This window comes from Oncorhynchus tshawytscha, linkage group LG15, assembly GCF_018296145.1.
Source record: "Oncorhynchus tshawytscha isolate Ot180627B linkage group LG15, Otsh_v2.0, whole genome shotgun sequence".
Lineage (NCBI taxonomy): Eukaryota > Metazoa > Chordata > Actinopteri > Salmoniformes > Salmonidae > Oncorhynchus > Oncorhynchus tshawytscha.
This window is the reverse complement of record NC_056443.1, coordinates 26,246,972-26,264,739: the sequence shown is the minus strand read 5'-3', so window position 1 is coordinate 26,264,739 and position 17,768 is coordinate 26,246,972. Positions and strand designations below refer to the sequence as shown.

General features: G+C 44.8%; 2 protein-coding genes across 8 annotated transcripts; both read right to left on the bottom strand.

Annotated features, from left to right (window-relative positions):
* Positions 1 to 177: 177 nt before the first annotated feature.
* spata6l (spermatogenesis associated 6-like) lies at positions 178 to 7,127 on the bottom strand. 7 transcript variants are annotated; one of them, XR_006078947.1, is made up of 11 exons: positions 6,872 to 7,127; positions 6,253 to 6,394; positions 5,889 to 5,954; positions 5,565 to 5,606; positions 4,934 to 5,058; positions 4,603 to 4,698; positions 4,126 to 4,344; positions 2,051 to 2,199; positions 1,705 to 1,910; positions 809 to 907; positions 178 to 532 (listed from the first exon to the last, which is right to left on the bottom strand). XR_006078947.1 is itself a non-coding variant. In XM_024373696.2 (11 exons), exons 1-10 carry the CDS (start codon positions 6,917 to 6,919, stop codon positions 836 to 838), a joined length of 1,158 nt encoding a protein of 385 aa, XP_024229464.1. In that variant the 5' UTR covers positions 6,920 to 7,117; the 3' UTR covers positions 178 to 532; positions 809 to 835. The 7 variants fall into 7 exon arrangements, 2 of the variants coding, with proteins under 2 accessions (XP_024229464.1, XP_024229467.1); XR_006078944.1 differs by having other exon boundaries at positions 2,051 to 2,304; positions 6,872 to 7,119; XR_006078946.1 differs by having other exon boundaries at positions 2,051 to 2,304; positions 5,889 to 5,937; positions 6,257 to 6,394; positions 6,872 to 7,118.
* A 232-nt stretch (positions 7,128 to 7,359) lies between these two features.
* Positions 7,360 to 17,715, bottom strand: LOC112214725 (tRNA methyltransferase 10 homolog A). Its single transcript, XM_024373693.2, has 7 exons — positions 17,298 to 17,715; positions 10,314 to 10,479; positions 10,041 to 10,112; positions 9,852 to 9,926; positions 9,218 to 9,367; positions 8,875 to 8,980; positions 7,360 to 7,896 (listed from the first exon to the last, which is right to left on the bottom strand). The coding sequence occupies exons 1-7, from the start codon at positions 17,468 to 17,470 to the stop codon at positions 7,706 to 7,708; spliced, it is 933 nt and encodes a 310-aa protein (XP_024229461.1). The 5' UTR covers positions 17,471 to 17,715; the 3' UTR covers positions 7,360 to 7,705.
* Between the last annotated feature and the right edge of the window lie 53 nt (positions 17,716 to 17,768).

Here is a 17,768-nt window from a genome sequence, read left to right as displayed (position 1 = left end):
GATATTCTTCTTTGTCATGGAGAATAGGCAACCCAGTCCGCTCTATACGTTACAGTTCTATCTGCAGGTTTCACTCTCCTGAACACACCCAAGAGTAACAATATGATGTTACTGTACCATAGCTTATATTTTCAAATACTGTACATTCAATATAGAGTGAGAAATTCATGATTTCTTTTTGTTAGATAAAACAAAACGATTTATTCACACAAAATGACCATGTCCACAGAACATGACTATAATGACATACATTTCTATGGTTTCTGCCTCAATTGAATACCATTAATAAACATACAAAATGACTAATAACATTAGCGTTAATATAATGAGATGCTTTGAATTCTGGTCAATTACTTCTCTTCAATAGCTACCGTATGCCTTAATACTTCATTTCAGCTAACCGTAACACACACACAGAGTGAATTATGACATCATTATCGTATGAAATCAATGCCGAAATGAACCGGACACTTTGGCTTCTTCACTGGTTGTATAGAAGATAAAGCTTCAAGTTGTTGAGTGAACGGCACCCCTGGAAATAAGGCAGGTAAATCCAATCAAAATCCCTGGAACGTCAACTTTGATTGAAATATTTCTAGATGGGCCTTCTACTGTTATTCAATACAGAAATGTAAAGGTATTCAAATATTGATCAATACCAATGCAGATCAAGACCAGGGATCCTACTGTGTTATCATAATTGTGACACAATACTGTCATGGTAATTCATGTTCGGAAGAAGAAGAGATTTGTTTGAATACAGTGTGACACGCCAGTGCAGCGAGGCTATCTGACTATTCCCTCTTACCTTCCCAGGCCGTTCCCCACTGACTCCCTAGGGTGGGCATCGGTTAGGGGAGATGGACCTCCGGGCTAGGACCTCGTCTATCTCGGAGTCTGTGGCCCCCTGAGGACCAACCAATACATTAGCACTGAGTTCTCACACATACACATCCCTAGCTTAATCCCAGTTGGTTTATGATACAGTAACTTGTCATTGACAATAAAAAACAGACCTGTCTTACTACATCACACTATAGCCAAAGAGAAAGGAGAGAGAGAGAGGAGGGTCAGGGGGAGAGGGAGCAGTGGAGTCTGCATATGACTTTCTGTCATTCTGCTGGAGTTCCAGTTCCCTATGGACCGATTCTGCATTTCTATCTGGTCTATTCCCCTATCTACGGCAGCCAGACACGTCACAAAACTTTTAGGGAATTGCTAATACTACAATTATTTTTGAATGAGGGTGATGTGAGCCGAGGATGAGGCAAGTTATAACATGGTCAAAACATTAGCTTCCAAACAAAGTGTAGGGATCAGGCATGACTGCAGCCCTGGGTTCAAATACTAGGCTCTACTTTTAGCTTTTGTTCTAGTCTGTCTGGAGTGGCAGCTGGGCGGGGTTGGCCATTTTACAACTATTTCTATTGCTTCTATTGTGCCAGGCAAGCACAATGAAGCTGACAGGAAACGGCAGTAACTGGTCAATTTAAGTTACTGTTCAATCTTGTCAAGGTTAAATCGCTGGTGTGATTGCTGTTATGGTTTCCAACGCACCCACTGCAGATGAACGCGACATGTGTCTTACTCACATGGGCGAGTCTGTGCACCGCTCTAGGGGTGGTAAGGAGTCCTCGGACGCGGTGTTGGACCTCCTCCCACATGCCCTGGGAGCTGGGGCATGACCTGTCCATAGATACTCACATGGGCGAGTCTGTGTACTGCTCTAGGGGTGGTAAGGAGTCCTCGGACGCGGTGTTGGACCTCCTCCCACATGCCCTGGGAGCTGGGGCATGACCTGTCCATAGATACTCACATGGGCGAGTCTGTGTACTGCTCTAGGGGTGGTAAGGAGTCCTCGGACGCGGTGTTGGACCTCCTCCCACATGCCCTGGGAGCTGGGGCGTGACCTGTCCATAGAGATAAGAGACAAGGATCAGGACAGGGTCAGGCCTGAACCAACTGAGATGGAGGACATTTGTCAATGGCATTACGCTCCTTATAGGAGCCAAGAGCTTACATCAAGATCATTCATGTAAGCTCGACATACCCATTTTGTCTCGAGCTTTCCCTGTAGGAGTGCCAAAGCATGGAATGGCTGGGTGTAGCGGTGGTGGATCTCCCCATGTTAACCAGGGAACACCGTTGGCTTGGACCTGGTGGGTAGTCCAGGAGATTGTCTGTGTCAGAGGACAGGGACTGTGGGAGACGAGGAGAGGAGTCGTTGGTCAGGGTGGGTCTGGCCATGACAGGGGAGAGGTGGGGTGTAGGGGAGTGTCCAGTCCCAAGCCAGGGGTCGCTTTTCTAAGGACAGGAGGAGAAGAGTAGAGCAAAGCAGGGGGTATAAAAACAGGAGGTAAATTACAATACAAACTATTTGATTCAGTTGGGAGTCCAAAACCTGAAATGATCCTATCATTTTCCAAACGGAATGAATGGTAGGTTTTATTTAGAGCTAGTGTCCAAAGGTGGATGGATTGATGAGATGAGTTCAATGTCCTATTTCCTTCATCAACAAAGTTGCACCACTGCATGTGAATGTCATCATCTCAATGATGTTATGCCCAGTACAGGGAATCATTACCACATGACTGGGTAGGGTCGAGGATAAAACCACACCTGGGAATATTCTTCAGTTCAAATAACAGAGTGCTGTTCTCTGCCAACTGCTGTCTATAATGCCATACATACACGCATACACATACACGCACACACATACACTCATGGGCATGCACACGCAACATCTCCCTCTGCAACTGGATCCTGGACTTCCTGACGGGCCGCCCCCAGGTGGTAAGGTAACAACACATCCGCCACGCTGATCCTGGCGCGTTGGACTCGTAACCGGAAGGTTGCAAGTTCAAATCCCAGAGCTGACAAGGTACAAATCTGTCATTCTGCCCCTGAACAGGCAGTTAACCCACTGTTCCTAGGCCATCATTGAAAATAAGAATTTGTTCTTAACTGACTTGCCTAGTTAAATAAAGGTAAAATAAATAAATAAATCCTCAACACAGGGGCCCCTCAGTGGTAGGCTTGATCACCGACAACGACAAGACAGCCTATAGGGAGGAGTTCAGGGACCTGGCCAGGTGGTGCCAGGACAACAACCTCTCCCTCAACGCGATCAAGACAAAGGAGATGATTGTGGACTACAGGAAAAGGAGGACCGAGCATGCACCCATTCTCATTGACGGGCTGTAGTGGAACAGGTTGAGAGCTTCAAGTTCCTTGGTGTCCACATCACCAAGAAACTATCATGGTCCAAGCTCACCAAGTCAGTCGTGAGTCGGGAACGACAAAACCTATTCCACCTCAGGAGACTGAAAAGATTTGGCATGGGTCCTCAGATCTTCAAAAGGTTCTACAGCTGCACCATCGCGGGCATCCTGACTGGTTGCATCACTGCCTGGTATGGCAACTACTCAGCCTCCTACCGCAAGGCACTACAGAGTACATCACCAGGGCCAAGCTTCCTGCCATCCAGGACCTCTGTACCAGGCGGTGTCAGAGGAAGGCCCTAAAAATTGTCAAAGACTCCAGCCATTCTATTCATAGACTGTTCTCTCTGCTACTGCACGGAAAGTGGTACCGGAGAGCCAAGTCTAGGTCCAAGAGGCTTCTAAACAGCTTCTAACCCCAAGCCATAAGACTCCTGAACATCTAGTCAAATGGCTACCCAGACTATTTACTTTGCCCCCCTGCTCCTCTCTGTTGTTATCATCTATGCAGTCACTTTAATAACTCTACCTATATGTACATATTACCTCAACTAACCAGTGGAACCGCACATTGACTCTGTACCGGTACCCCCCTGTATATAGTCTCGCTATTGTTATTTTACTGCTGCACTTTAATTACTTGTCACTTTGATTTCCTATTCTTATCCCTATTTTTTTTTAAACTGCACTGTTTGTTAGGGGCTCGTAAGTAAGCATTTCACTTAAGGTCTACATCTGTTGTATTCGGCGCATGTGACTAATACAATTTGATTTGACACACACACACACACACACACACAAATATGTATGAACTTGTTGCTGACTCGCTGTCATGACATAGCAGATGTCATACTGTCATTTGTCACCATGACAGCTCACACCACTAGATGTAAAATATACTTACATGACGGGGTAAAAACTCCTCATCTATATCCCAGCTGGAACCCAAACTGAGCTGTGCCAGCCGCCCCATGTTTCCATGACAACCGTCCATCTGGCTGGCTTTGCACGGGGAAAGGGAGCGTGATCTGGGCATCACTGGTGCCCGCCAGGCACCGTCCCAATCTCCTCTCCGGTGTCCCTTTCGGGACCTTTTAGTGCGTTTCTTTGGCACCACTGTCCTCTGTGATCGAATGAGTGAATGAGCAAAGTATTATTCCATATGCTCAGTGTTTCTCGATCTTGGCCCTTGGTCCAATGGGAATAAGTGGTTGAAAATAAGTCCTGCACATTGGCCTACAATGGGTTAGCCTGGTCCCATATCATGGTGACCATAGGAGTTACGAGAGCACAAAAAGATCTGGGAACAGGCTAATAGAGAAACGTTAACATTAAGTGGAAGTCTATGGAGAGTGCTAATGACGTAAACTGAAAGCATTACCATTGGAGACCTGAGATGGGCGCTGTTGACCTCTGCGTTCGCAGAGCACTCACTGATGGTTGTTCTGGTGGAGAACTCTAACCTTGGAGCAATGCCCTGGGAAAGATGAGAGCGAGTGGATCATTTGAATGGATACTGGCCCAATTCACTAGTAGGAAGAGCAGCTTAATGCATCAAAGTAAATTGTATCCTCTCTGTGCAGGTACGCTGCCTCTGTATTGTACTAATCGGACCTATCAATCAGTGTCTAGTGAACCGTCTCATACATCTCACTGAAACAGGACTACAGCCTGGTTCTCCATAGTGATGGTGTAAGCTCTCTCCTACTTACAGGGAAGCTAATGGAGCGTGTCATGAGAACCTCTCTGTCCACTCCAGAGAAGGATGGAACCAATTTGGGCTCTGGAAATAGAAAGCGTCTGGCATCTTCCTCAAAGCAGGCCAGGGCCTCCCCCACTGCAGCAAAGCACACAGAGGTCAATCACTGCAGTCCTGTGTTGCTCAGTTTGTTACTAAGAACACACCGCAAAGATCATGGGTTACGGTAATTTCTTGCAGGGGTCACGTATACTAAAATGTATGCGCCCAATGTACTGCAAGTTGTTTTGGATCAAAAGCAGCTGCTACATGGCATATTATGATATGATCTACTTGATTATGGTGTATTAGGCCAGTGCTTCCCAACTCCGGTCCTGTAGTACCCCGAACCGCAAACATTTTTGTTGTAGCCCCGGACAAAAAACACCTGAATTAACTCATTGAGGGCCTGATGATTAGTTGACAAATTAAATTAACAGTTTTTTTTCTTCTGGGGCCTCAATAAACATGTGTACTGTTGGGGGTACATGATGACTGGGGTGGGGACCACTGTATTAGACTGTGTCTGTATCATGTTAAAGTTAAACACTTAGCTTACAAATTTGGACCAAAGTAATTTCTAAACATTTTGAAGATTACTGCACCTGGGGGGATCAACTGTACCAATTCAACTTTGACAGTTTCATCTGGGGGGAAAATAAGCAAACACACAGTCGTTGAATATGAGCATACAACATTGTAGTAGCAAAATTAATCAAATAGGCCTACAGCAGTGGAGGCTGGTGAAGGAGCTATAGGAGGACGGGCTCATCGTAATGGCTGGAATGAAATGAATGGAACCGAGTCAAACGTGGTTTCTGTTTGATACCGTTCCATTTATTCCATTCCAGCCATTACAATCAGCCCATCCTCCTATAGCTCCCCACACCAGCCTCCACTGGCCAACAGGTATATCAAATATAACATACATTCCAGCATCTCTGCAACATCTCCTGGGTCAACAGCATAGTGGAACACCTGGATGTGAACAGAAACTGAACAAATCTCATTTAGAAAATCTTGTTTATTCCGATTTTAGAATTGATCTGTTACTAGTTTATAGAACCGCTGCATGGTGTCAACCTCCTAGCATCCAAGAGAGCTACAGGGAATTTAGGCTTTTGTTCCAGCCCTGCTCTAAGTCAACAAATCATGTCCCCAGATGAAAAGCTGATTAGTTTATACTGTGCAAGAGCTGGGGTAGAACAAAAACCTGCACTCCTGATAGCTCGTCAGGAGAGGGGTTAGGCCATACTTGGTTTGGAATCACCAGGAAGAGACGCGTCACATTACCCACTTTCTCAAATCTCATCTTCTCTCGAAACAGGAGAGGGAAGACAGGGGGGAGACACACAGACTTGCGGTATTGGCTCATGAAGCACACACTGAGGTAGATGTCATCCTTGGCTGACAAATGCACACCAGGGCATGATACCTGAAATGTAATGAATAACTGGTTATGGTGTCATGAACAACACCGGCTTTGCAGATACACGTTCACCCTGTTTAATGTAGCGATTGAAAAGCAAGATCCAAATTGGGGCTTGAACCAACAATTCTCCGATGATGACCATCTGTGGTGCCATAAAAGCTCTGGCCTCATAGCATAGGCAGTAGTATCAATACACTCAAGGCTACATAATAACTGCAAATCAAAATTATATAGCCTGGCAAAATCAAACAGTGGGTGGATCCCACAAATATATCACCGAATGTCATTACTGTTATGTATAGATCTTGCATGAAAGCTTACAAACTAAAGTTAGCTAGATATGCATGTGTTTGAACAGAGACAGTTGAGTTAAGTCTCAAGACAGCCAATTTATATGCACCACTGTACACGACGCTCCACAAGTAAACTACTACCTGGGAAGCAGGTCGCTAGCTGGTTGCATTAACAAAAATGTCTTACCGCTCTAAACTGTAAGTCAACTACCACTTTCATTGCTTTCCGAGACATTAATTTCAACAGTTTGATGGTGACGCTCTTCGTTTGATGCTAGCTAGCTAGCTATTAATTTAGCAGCACAGGTCAGCGTCATGTGTTTCCATGGCGTCTGAAACTTCCGGTTTCAACCAAATTATTTTAGGTGCATTATCTTTCCTTGGCCACAAGAGGGTAGTAGGCACTACTGTATCCTACTAGAGCAGTGATTCTCCTGTAGAATTACCATATATTTTATTTGAACCCTTTTTTACATTCGGATTTTTTTTTGCCCATTTATTTTAACCCTTATTTTACATTGGGATATTTTTTTTTTAGACCAGAGGAAAGAGTGCCTCCTACTGGCCCTCCAACACCAAATTCCAGCAGCATCTGGTCTCCCATCCAGGGACTGACCTGTGTAACAATAGTCATTTTTACATTTGGAAAATATTTTTATTCCAGTAATACCAGTCTGCTGTGTAAGTATTTTATTTTTTTAACATTTTAATAAAACAAGGCTTGCTGCAGAGCATCAAGAATAGGTCTGAAGGTAGAACATAGAACTGCAGATATGTACGACTTGTTCACTTAATATAAGCACTCCAAGTAAAATATCTTCCATTAAATAAAGCTGAAAACAGAAATTTTATGTTATTAAAACATTGACTAAAAAAAAGATCTATAATTCGGCAAAATAAATACAAAACTCACTAAAATCAACCATTTTGCAATCAATAATTCGTATTAGGACACAGCTATGCTGGACTCATATTTAGGGGTGTCTTCCGACTGCAGTGTGTCCTGTCATCCCTGTACGTTCTACTGTTGGTCCTGTTCGTTTCCCGTTGTGTTCGGTGTGACCGTCTCTGCGTCTCTGTCAGATTCCTCCTCATCCTCCGTGGCTATGCCCTCCTGGCCCAGGGGAATGGCCCCTTTCCTTAGAGGCAAGACAGTGAAGAAGGCTTCCTGCCAGTTCCCTTTCTCCAGGTACACCAGTATGATCTCAAACACTGTGCCAGGGAACACACAAACACTTATAAATTCATAAATAAAAATGAATCCTGAGCACATTAATTCTATCACATAAACTTCATATACAGAAATATGTGGACACCCCTTCAAATAAGTGGATTTGGCCATTTCAGCCACACCCGTTATTGACGTTTATAAAATCGAGCACACAGCTATACAATCACCATAGACAAACATTGGCAGTAGAATGGCCTTATTGAAAAGCTGTGACTTTCAACATGGCACCGTCATAGGATGCCACCTTTCCAACAAGTCAGTTTCATAAAATGTTTTGCCCTGCTAGAGACGACCCGGTCAACTGTAAGCGCTGTTATTGTAAAGTGGAAACGTAAAAGAGCAACAACGGCTCAGCCGCGAAATGGTAGGCCACACAAGCTCAAAGAATGGGACCACTGAGTGCTGAAGCGCGTAGCGTGTAAAAATCCTCTGTCCTCAGTTGCAACACTCACTACCGAGTTCCAAACTTCCTCTGGAAGCAACGTCGGCACAAGAACGGTTTGTTGGGAGCTTTATGAAATGAGTTTCCATGGCCGAACAGCCACAAACAAGCCTAATTTCACCATGCGCAATGCCAAGAGTCGGCTGGAGTGGTGTAAAGGCTCGCCTCCGTTGAACTCTGGAGCAGTGGAAACGCGTTCTCTGGAGTGATGAATCACGCTTCACCATCTGGCATTCCCACGGACCAATCATGGTTTGGCAGATGCCAGGAGAACGCCACCTGCCTGAATGCATTTTGCCAACTGTAAAGTTTGGTGGATGAGGAATAATGCTCTGGGGCTGTCTTTCATGGTTTGGGCTAGGCCCCTTAGTTCCAGTCCACATACTTTTGGTCATGTAGTGGACCACTAATGCTCTGTAAAAAATAATTTCATAAGGGTCAATACCACATGACTAGGCCACAGTAAATGGAGTTGGTGTCATATCTTGACGGGTAAATCATTAGGATAGTTCCTCACCGTGGTTGACCGCCAGCACTTTGCGGCTATTCATCTTGACAAAGCTGTTCAGTGGGAGCTGTGCGTGGTCAATCCCCAGCTCCTGAGCCCGTTTAAAGGTGATGCCCTATAGGACAAGGTTAAAGGTCAGACCAACAACTAAGAAACATGGGACCTGAAGAGGGCTCCATTTAATGGTCTCAGATCTACGCAAAGTGTCTAGGGGTAGAGGGGCGATTTGGAACTGGACGTCTTGACTTCCTGGTCAACACACCCAATCTGTTAGATAAAAATATTTATATTTTTGGTGTCCTGTGGCAATCGAACATATCTTCTAAATATTCTAGGTAATTGTGGTACAGACCTTGTGGTGGTTGTGGTCCACCAGGCCTCCGATGACATAGGCCTTGGTTTCATCCAGCTCTGTCAGCACATTGGGAGAGTCAGAGGTCAAGTACACCAGCTCCTCCTTGACCACCACCTCATGGTACGCCTCTGTTTTGACCGTTATATCCTGCCCCGGACACACACACAGAAGGTACCAGGTGTTGATGTAATTTGCAGCCTTTCCCTCTTCACCTATAGAAGTCCTACGGCCTAATGACACCTTACTCTTCCTCCAGTTATACAGCTCTCTTTAACCACCCAGATTACATCCCTCAGTAGTGGGATATTCAATGGGTTGGCATCTGATGGAATGTGTTTGGGAGACGCGTTGACTTGTGAAAGCATTCAGTTGCACCCAGCACTCAGCTCAAAACACAGACTAGATATGTTGTCTCACTAGACAAGATTCTTGCCTACCTTTCACCAGAAGTTTAAATATGGAAACTCTCACTAGACATTGAGGATTACATTACTCCCTTTCAGTATTTACGCAAACGCAGTGCATCACACGCAGTGTACCTGTGAAAAACACACCGCTCTGTCTTTCCCTTGGTCATTTCAACATGCATTGCCTGTGTGCGTATTCAAACTAACAGACTTCGTACACTCACCTTCCAGTTAACCCATCCTTCATCAGTCTTATCCATATTTTGCTTCAGCTGTCCACCAAGGCTGGTTAAATAAAACTAGGAGAAGAGAGAAAATACACCACTTGAGTCTTGAATCACTTGACTTCAGTGGAGGTTGATGCTGCAGGGGATGACGATGATGGCAATGTCCTGTGGGGCAGGTAGACTGACCTGAACAGGGTGCGCCGCTCGTCTGTTAACTGAATAACATCTCTGGATTTGTTTATGGAGCTTCCTAACATCCTACACAGGGGAGACAATACATAAACACAGGATTCAATACTGTGCCTTTCTTGTATTTACATGGAACGTTGCAGACAAACAGAAATGTCATGATTCTTTACTCTACATGTCTGAGATTAATGTCTGTTCTACATAATATTTTTCTATCAGGACATTCCACAAAATTGTGCCCTACTGACCACAGGGGCCCTGACAGCCTACCTTAAACATCATGAGGTTGTCGAAGCTGCAGTCTATCACCAGTCTCAGGGGGCTACTGGGTGTCACCTCTTTCCTCAAACGCTTCCGGCCCACAAACTCCCCTCCCTCCTCCCCCTGGTTCTTCCTCTCAAGGCTCCTCTTCTGCCTCTTCTCCTTTCGCTTCTGCCTGGGTAGCACACCAAAAACAAAAAGTTATTCAAATGGAAGGATTTCATGACACTATAAAAGATCAGACAATATTTTTATTTCACCTTTATTTACCCAGGCAGGCCAGTTGAGAACAAATTCAAATCAAATCAAATTTTATTTGTCACATACACATGGTTAGCAGATGTTAATGCGAGTGTAGCGAAATGCTTGTGCTTCTAGTTCCGACAATGCAGTAATAACCAACAAGTAATCTAACTAACAATTCCAAAACTACTGTCTTATACACAGTGTAATGGGATAAAGAATATGTACATAAGGATATATGAATGAGTGATGGTACAGAGGAGCATAGGCAAGATACAGTAGATGGTATCGAGTACAGTATATACATATGAGATGAGTATGTAAACAAAGTGGCATAGTTAAAGTGGCTAGTGATACATGTATTACATAAGGATGCAGTCGATGATATAGAGTACAGTATATACAGTGCCTTGCGAAAGTATTCGGCCCCCTTGAACTTTGCAACCTTTTGCCACATTTCAGGCTTCAAACATAAAGATATAAAACTGTATTTTTTTGTGAAGAATCAACAACAAGTGGGACACAATCATGAAGTGGAACGACATTTATTGGATATTTCAAACTTTTTTAACAAATCAAAAACTGAAAAATTGGGCGTGCAAAATTATTCAGCCCCTTTACTTTCAGTGCAGCAAACTCTCTCCAGAAGTTCACTGAGGATCTCTGAATGATCCAATGTTGACCTAAATGACTAATGATGATAAATACAATCCACCTGTGTGTAATCAAGTCTCCGTATAAATGCACCTGCACTGTGATAGTCTCAGAGGTCCGTTAAAAGCGCAGAGAGCATCATGAAGAACAAGGAACACACCAGGCAGGTCCGAGATACTGTTGTGAAGAAGTTTAAAGCCGGATTTGGATACAAAAAGATTTCCCAAGCTTTAAACATCCCAAGGAGCACTGTGCAAGCGATAATATTGAAATGGAAGGAGTATCAGACCACTGCAAATCTACCAAGACCTGGCCGCCCCTCTAAACTTTCAGCTCATACAAGGAGAAGACTGATCAGAGATGCAGCCAAGAGGCCCATGATCACTCTGGATGAACTGCAGAGATCTAGAGCTGAGGTGGGAGACTCTGTCCATAGGACAACAATCAGTCGTATATTGCACAAATCTGGCCTTTATGGAAGAGTGGCAAGAAGAAAGCCATTTCTTAAAGATATCCATAAAAAGTGTTGTTTAAAGTTTGCCACAAGCCACCTGGGAGACACACCAAACATGTGGAAGAAGGTGCTCTGGTCAGATGAAACCAAAATTGAACTTTTTGGCAACAATGCAAAACGTTATGTTTGCCGTAAAAGCAACACAGCTCATCACCCTGAACACCCTATCCCCACTGTCAAACATGGTGGTGGCAGCATCATGGTTTGGGCCTGCTTTTCTTCAGCAGGGACAGGGAAGATGGTTAAAATTGATGGGAAGATGGATGGAGCCAAATACAGGACCATTCTGGAAGAAAACCTGATGGAGTCTGCAAAAGACCTGAGACTGGGACGGAGATTTGTCTTCCAACAAGACAATGATCCAAAACATAAAGCAAAATCTACAATGGAATGGTTCAAAAATAAACATATCCAGGTGTTAGAATGGCCAAGTCAAAGTCCAGACCTGAATCCAATCGAGAATCTGTGGAAAGAACTGAAAACTGCTGTTCACAAATGCTCTCCATCCAACCTCACTGAGCTCGAGCTGTTTTGCAAGGAGGAATGGGAAAAAATGTCAGTCTCTCGATGTGCAAAACTGATAGAGACATACCCCAAGCGACTTACAGCTGTAATCGCAGAAAAAGGTGGCGCTACAAAGTATTAACTTAAGGGGGCTGAATAATTTTGCACGGCCAATTTTTCAGTTATTGATTTGTTAAAAAAGTTTGAAATATCCAATAAATGTTGTTCCACTTCATGATTGTGTCCCACTTGTTGTTGATTCTTCACAAAAAAATACAGTTTTATATCTTTATGTTTGAAGCCTGAAATGTGGCAAAAGGTCGCAAAGTTCAAGGGGGCCGAATACTTTCGCAAGGCACTGTACGTATGCATATGAGATGAAGAATGTAGGGTAAGTAACATTATATAAGGTAGCATTGTTTAAAGTGGCTAGTGATATATTTACATCATTTCCCATTATTAAAGTGGCTGGAGTTGAGTCAGTGTCAGTGTGTTGGCAGCAGCCACTCAATGTTAGTGGTGGCTGTTTAACAGTCTGATGGCCTTGAGATAGAAGCTGTTTTTCAGTCTCTCGGTCCCAGCTTTGATGCACCTGTACTGACCTCGCCTTCTGGATGATAGCGGGGTGAACAGGCAGTGGCTCGGGTGGTTGATGTCCTTGATGATCTTTATGGCCTTCCTGTAACATCGGGGGGTGTAGGTGTCCTGGAGGGCAGGTAGTTTGCCCCCGGTGATGCGTTGTGCAGACCTCACTACCCTCTGGAGAGCCTTACGGTTGTGGGCGGAGCAGTTGCCGTACCAGGCGGTGATACAGCCCGCCAGGATGCTCTCGATTGTGCATCTGTAGAAGTTTGTGAGTGCTTTTGGTGACAAGCCGAATTTCTTCAGCCTCCTGAGGTTGAAGAGGCGCTGCTGCGCCTTCTTCACGATGCTGTCTGTGTGAGTGGACCAATTCAGTTTGTCTGTGATGTGTATGCCGAGGAACTTAAAACTTGCTACCCTCTCCACTACTGTTCCATCGATGTGGATAGGGGGGTGTTCCCTCTGCTGTTTCCTGAAGTCCACAATCATCTCCTTAGTTTTGTTGACGTTGAGTGTGAGGTTATTTTCCTGACACCACACTCCGAGGGCCCTCACCTCCTCCCTGTAGGCTGTCTCGTCGTTGTTGGTAATCAAGCCTACCGCTGTTGTGTCGTCCGCAAACTTGATGATTGAGTTGGAGGCGTGCGTGGCCACGCAGTCGTGGGTGAACAGGGAGTACAGGAGAGGGCTCAGAACGCACCCTTGTGGGGCCCCAGTGTTGAGGATCAGCGGGGTGGAGATGTTGTTGCCTACCCTCACCACCTGGGGGCGGCCCGTCAGGAAGTCCAGTACCCAGTTGCACAGGGCGGGGTCGAGACCCAGGGTCTCGAGCTTGATGACGAGCTTGGAGGGTACTATGGTGTTGAATGCCGAGCTGTAGTCGATGAACAGCATTCTCACATAGGTATTCCTCTTGTCCAGATGGGTTAGGGCAGTGTGCAGTGTGGTTGAGATTGCATCGTCTGTGGACCTATTTGGGCGTTAAGCAAATTGGAGTGGGTCTAGGGTGTCAGGTAGGGTGGAGGTGATATGGTCCTTGACTAGTCTCTCAAAGCACTTCATGATGACGGAAGTGAGTGCTACGGGGCGGTAGTCGTTTAGCTCAGTTACCTTAGCTTTCTTGGGAACAGGAACAATGGTGGCCCTCTTGAAGCATGTGGGAACAGCAGACTGGTATAGGGATTGATTGAATATGTCCGTAAACACACCGGCCAGCTGGTCTGCGCATGCTCTGAGGGCGCGGCTGGGGATGCCGTCTGGGCCTGCAGTCAATCCACGGTTTCTGGTTAGGGAATGTTTTAATCGTTGCTATGGGAACGACATCTTCAACGCACGTTCTAATGAACTCGCACACCGAATCAGCGTATTCGTCAATATTGTTATCTGACGCAATATGAAACATATCCCAGTCCACGTGATGGAAGCAGTCTTGGAGTGTGGAGTCAGCTTGGTCGGACCAGCGTTGGACAGACCTCAGCGTGGGAGCCTCTTGTTTTAGTTTCTGTCTGTAGGCAGGGATCAACAAAATGGAGTCGTGGTCAGCTTTTCCGAAAGGAGGGCGGGGCAGGGCCTTATATGCGTCGCGGCAGTTAGAGTAACAATGATCCAAGGTTTTTCCACCCCTGGTTGCGCAATCGATATGCTGATAAAATTTAGGGAGTCTTGTTTTCAGATTAGCCTTGTTAAAATCCCCAGCTACAATGAATGCAGCCTCCGGATAAATGGATTCCAGTTTGCAAAGAGTCAAATAAAGTTCGTTCAGAGCCATCGATGTGTCTGCTTGGGGGAGGATATATACGGCTGTGATTATAATCGAAGAGAATTCTCTTGGTAGATAATGCGGTCTACATTTGATTGTGAGGAATTCTAAATCAGGTGAACAGAAGGATTTGAGTTCCTGTATGTTTCTTTCGTCATTTACAACTGCGACCTGGCCAAGATAAAGCAAAGCAATGCGACAAAAACAGAGTTACACATGGAATAAACAAAAAGTACAGTCAATAACACAATAGAAAAAAATCTATATACAATGTGTGCAAATGAAGTGAGATTAGGGAGGTAAATCAATAAATAGGCCGTAGTGGCGAACTACTTACAATTTAGAAATTAAGCACTGGAGTGATAGATGTGCAGAAGATGAATGTGCAAGTAGAGATACTGGGGTGCAAAGAGGGGGGGACAATGTGGGGATGAGGTAGATGGATGGTCTATTTACAGTTGGGCTATGTACAGGTGCAATGATCTGTGAGCTGCTCTGACAGATGGTGCTTAAAGTTAGTGAGGGAGATATGATTCTCCAGCTTCAGTGATTTTTACAATTCATTCCAGTCATTGGCAGCAGAGAAATGGAAGGAAAGGCAGGCCAAAGGAGGAATTGGCTTTGGGGGTGTCCAGTGAAATATAAAGCTGCTGGAGCGCATGCTACGGGTGGGTGATGCTATGGTGACCAGTGAGCTGAGATAAGGTGGGGCTTTACCTAGCATAGACTTATAGATGACCTGGAGCCAGTGGGTTTGGCAATGAATATGAAGCGAGGGCCAGCCAAAGAGAGCATACAAGTCGCAGTGGTGGATAGAATGAGGCTTTGGTGACAAAACAGATGGCACTGATAGACTGCATCCAATTTGCTGAGTAGAGTGTTGGAGGCCATTTTGTAAATGACATCGCCGAAGTCAAGGATTGGTAGGATGGTCAGTTTTAAGAGGGTATGTATGGCAGCATGAGTGAAGGATGCTTTGTTGCGAAATAGGAAACCTATTTTTAAATTTTGGATTGGAGATGCTTAATGGGAGTCTGGAAGGAGAGTTTACAGTCTAACCAGACACCTAGGTATTTGTAATTGTCCACATATTCTAAGTCAGAACCGTCCAGAGTAGTGATGCTGGACAGGCGGGCAGCGATCGGTTGAAGAGCATGCATTTAGTTTTACTTGCATTTAAGAGCAGTTGGAGGCCACGGAAGGAGAGTTGTATGGCATTGAAGCTCGTCTGGAGGTTAGTTAACAGTGTCCAAAGAAGGGCCAGAAGTATACAGAATGTTGTAGTCTGCGTAGAGGTGGATCAGAGAATCACCAGCATCAAGAGGGGCGGCAGGGTAGCCTAGTGGTTAGAGCATTGGACTAGTAACCGGAAGATTTATTTGTAAAAATGTGTACCTTACCCCCGAGCTGACAAGGTACAAATAAATCTGTCGTTCTGCCCCTGAACAGGCAGTTAACCCACTGTTCCTAGGCCGTCATTGAAAATAAGAATTTGTTCTTAACTGACTTGCCTGGTTAAATAAAGGTAAGAGCGACATCATTGATGTATATAGAGAGAAGAGTCGGCCCGAGAATTGAATCCTGTGGCACCCCCATAGAGACTGCCAGAGGTCCGGACAACAGGCCCTCTGATTTGACACACTGAACTTTGAGAAGTAGTTGGTGAACCAGGGGAGGCAGTCATTTGAGAAACCAAGGCTGTTGAGTCTGCCGATAAGAATATGGTGATTGACAGCCGAAAGCCTTGGCCAGGTTGATGAATACAGCTGCACAGTATTGTCTGTTATCGATGGCGGTTATGATATTGTTTAGGACCTTGAGCGTGGCTGAGGTGCACCCATGACCAGCTCGGAAACCAGATTGCATAGCGGAGAAGTTACCGTGGGATTCGAAATGGTCGGTGATCTGTTTGTTAACTTGGCTTTCAAAAACCTTAGAAGAACAGGGTAGGATAGATTAAGGTCTGTAACACCTTTGGTCTAGAGTGTCTGACCACGGCAGCTTTCCAATCTTTGGGAATCTCAGATGATACAAGAGGTTGAACAGGGGGTTGCAACAATTGCGGCAGATAATCTTAGAAAGAAAGGGTTCAGATTGTCTAGCCCAGCTGATTTGTAGGGGTAAAGATTTTGCAGCTCTTTCAAAACATCAGCTATCTGGATTTGGGTGAAGGAGAAATGGGGGAGGCTTGGGCAAGTTGCTGTGGGTGGTGCAGATCTGTTGACCGGGGGAGTTGTAGCCAGGTGGAAAGCATGGCCTGCCGTAGAAAAATGCTTACTGAATTTCTCAATTATCGTGGATTTATCAGTGGTTACAGTGTTTCCTAGCCTCAGTGCAGTGGGCAGCTGGGAGGAGGTGCTCTTATTCTCCATGGACTTTTAGTGTCCCAGAACATTATGGAGTTTGTGCTACAGGACGCAAATTTCTGTGATAATTTCAATACGACATGATCATACACAACAAGGCACTTCCTGCTTACGAAAATCAACATTACAAATGTATCATGTGGGCATGCTTCAAGGCACAACTTGCCAGAAGTCAATAGTGGCAATCTATGTAGAGTTGAATTCTGTTGTTAATTTTTGTAAGCAGTATGATGTCTTACTGTTAAGTCAATAATTGGTCACTATGTACATAATCACAAAGAAGTAGCCTAAGTGAATGCATCAGGGGAAGTTTTTATTGAAAACATTCCTTAACACTTAAAACAGTAACGTATACCTAGTTAGCTACTTACTTACGAAGGTTCCTCTCCTCCTCCCATTTCTGGTGCCTCATAAGCTTCTTCCTCTGTTTTTTTGAAAGAGTCTCGGTTTCTCCATTATTAGCACTGCTCTGTCCATCCTTATTCTCAGTGGCACTGGCAACATCATTCTTCTCATTTGACGGTGTTAAATATTCGCTGGACATTGGTCGTGTGTTTTTACTTCTGTTGCAAACAGCCTGGTTGTCGCTACTACTAGCTAGCTAGTGTTCAAATGCACGTACTACTGGGAAAGTAAAGCTTACCAACCACATGCATATAATAATTCACACACACATTTGCTAACTAATGGTTTTATTTTTTTAACTACCTTATAAAACATAATACATTGGCTAAATGTTCCCTATCAGTCTGGCCATTCCACATATACCTTTTTCCGTTGTTCCACAGTGTATCCTCACCGTCTTCCGTAAAGTCGCACAATTTATGACGCTCTGCCTCTAG

What these genes read in the sequence shown, in the direction of transcription:
- spata6l (XM_024373696.2), bottom strand. Translation starts at nt 6,919, where the DNA reads ATGTCTCGGAAAGCAATGAAAGTGGTAGTTGACTTACAGTTTAGAGCG. An exon ending in CACGCTCCATTAGCTTCCCT is followed by an intron (nt 4,699 to 4,933) that starts GTAAGTAGGAGA and finishes CATCTTTCCCAG; the next exon opens with GGCATTGCTCCAAGGTTAGA. An exon ending in CAGTACACAGACTCGCCCAT is followed by an intron (nt 908 to 1,816) that starts GTGAGTATCTAT and finishes GTTGGTCCTCAG; the next exon opens with GGGGCCACAGACTCCGAGAT.
- LOC112214725 (XM_024373693.2), bottom strand. Translation starts at nt 17,470, where the DNA reads ATGTCCAGCGAATATTTAACACCGTCAAATGAGAAGAATGATGTTGCC. An exon ending in ACAACCTCATGATGTTTAAG is followed by an intron (nt 10,113 to 10,313) that starts GTAGGCTGTCAG and finishes TCCCCTGTGTAG; the next exon opens with GATGTTAGGAAGCTCCATAA. An exon ending in TGGACCACAACCACCACAAG is followed by an intron (nt 8,981 to 9,217) that starts GTCTGTACCACA and finishes CTTGTCCTATAG; the next exon opens with GGCATCACCTTTAAACGGGC.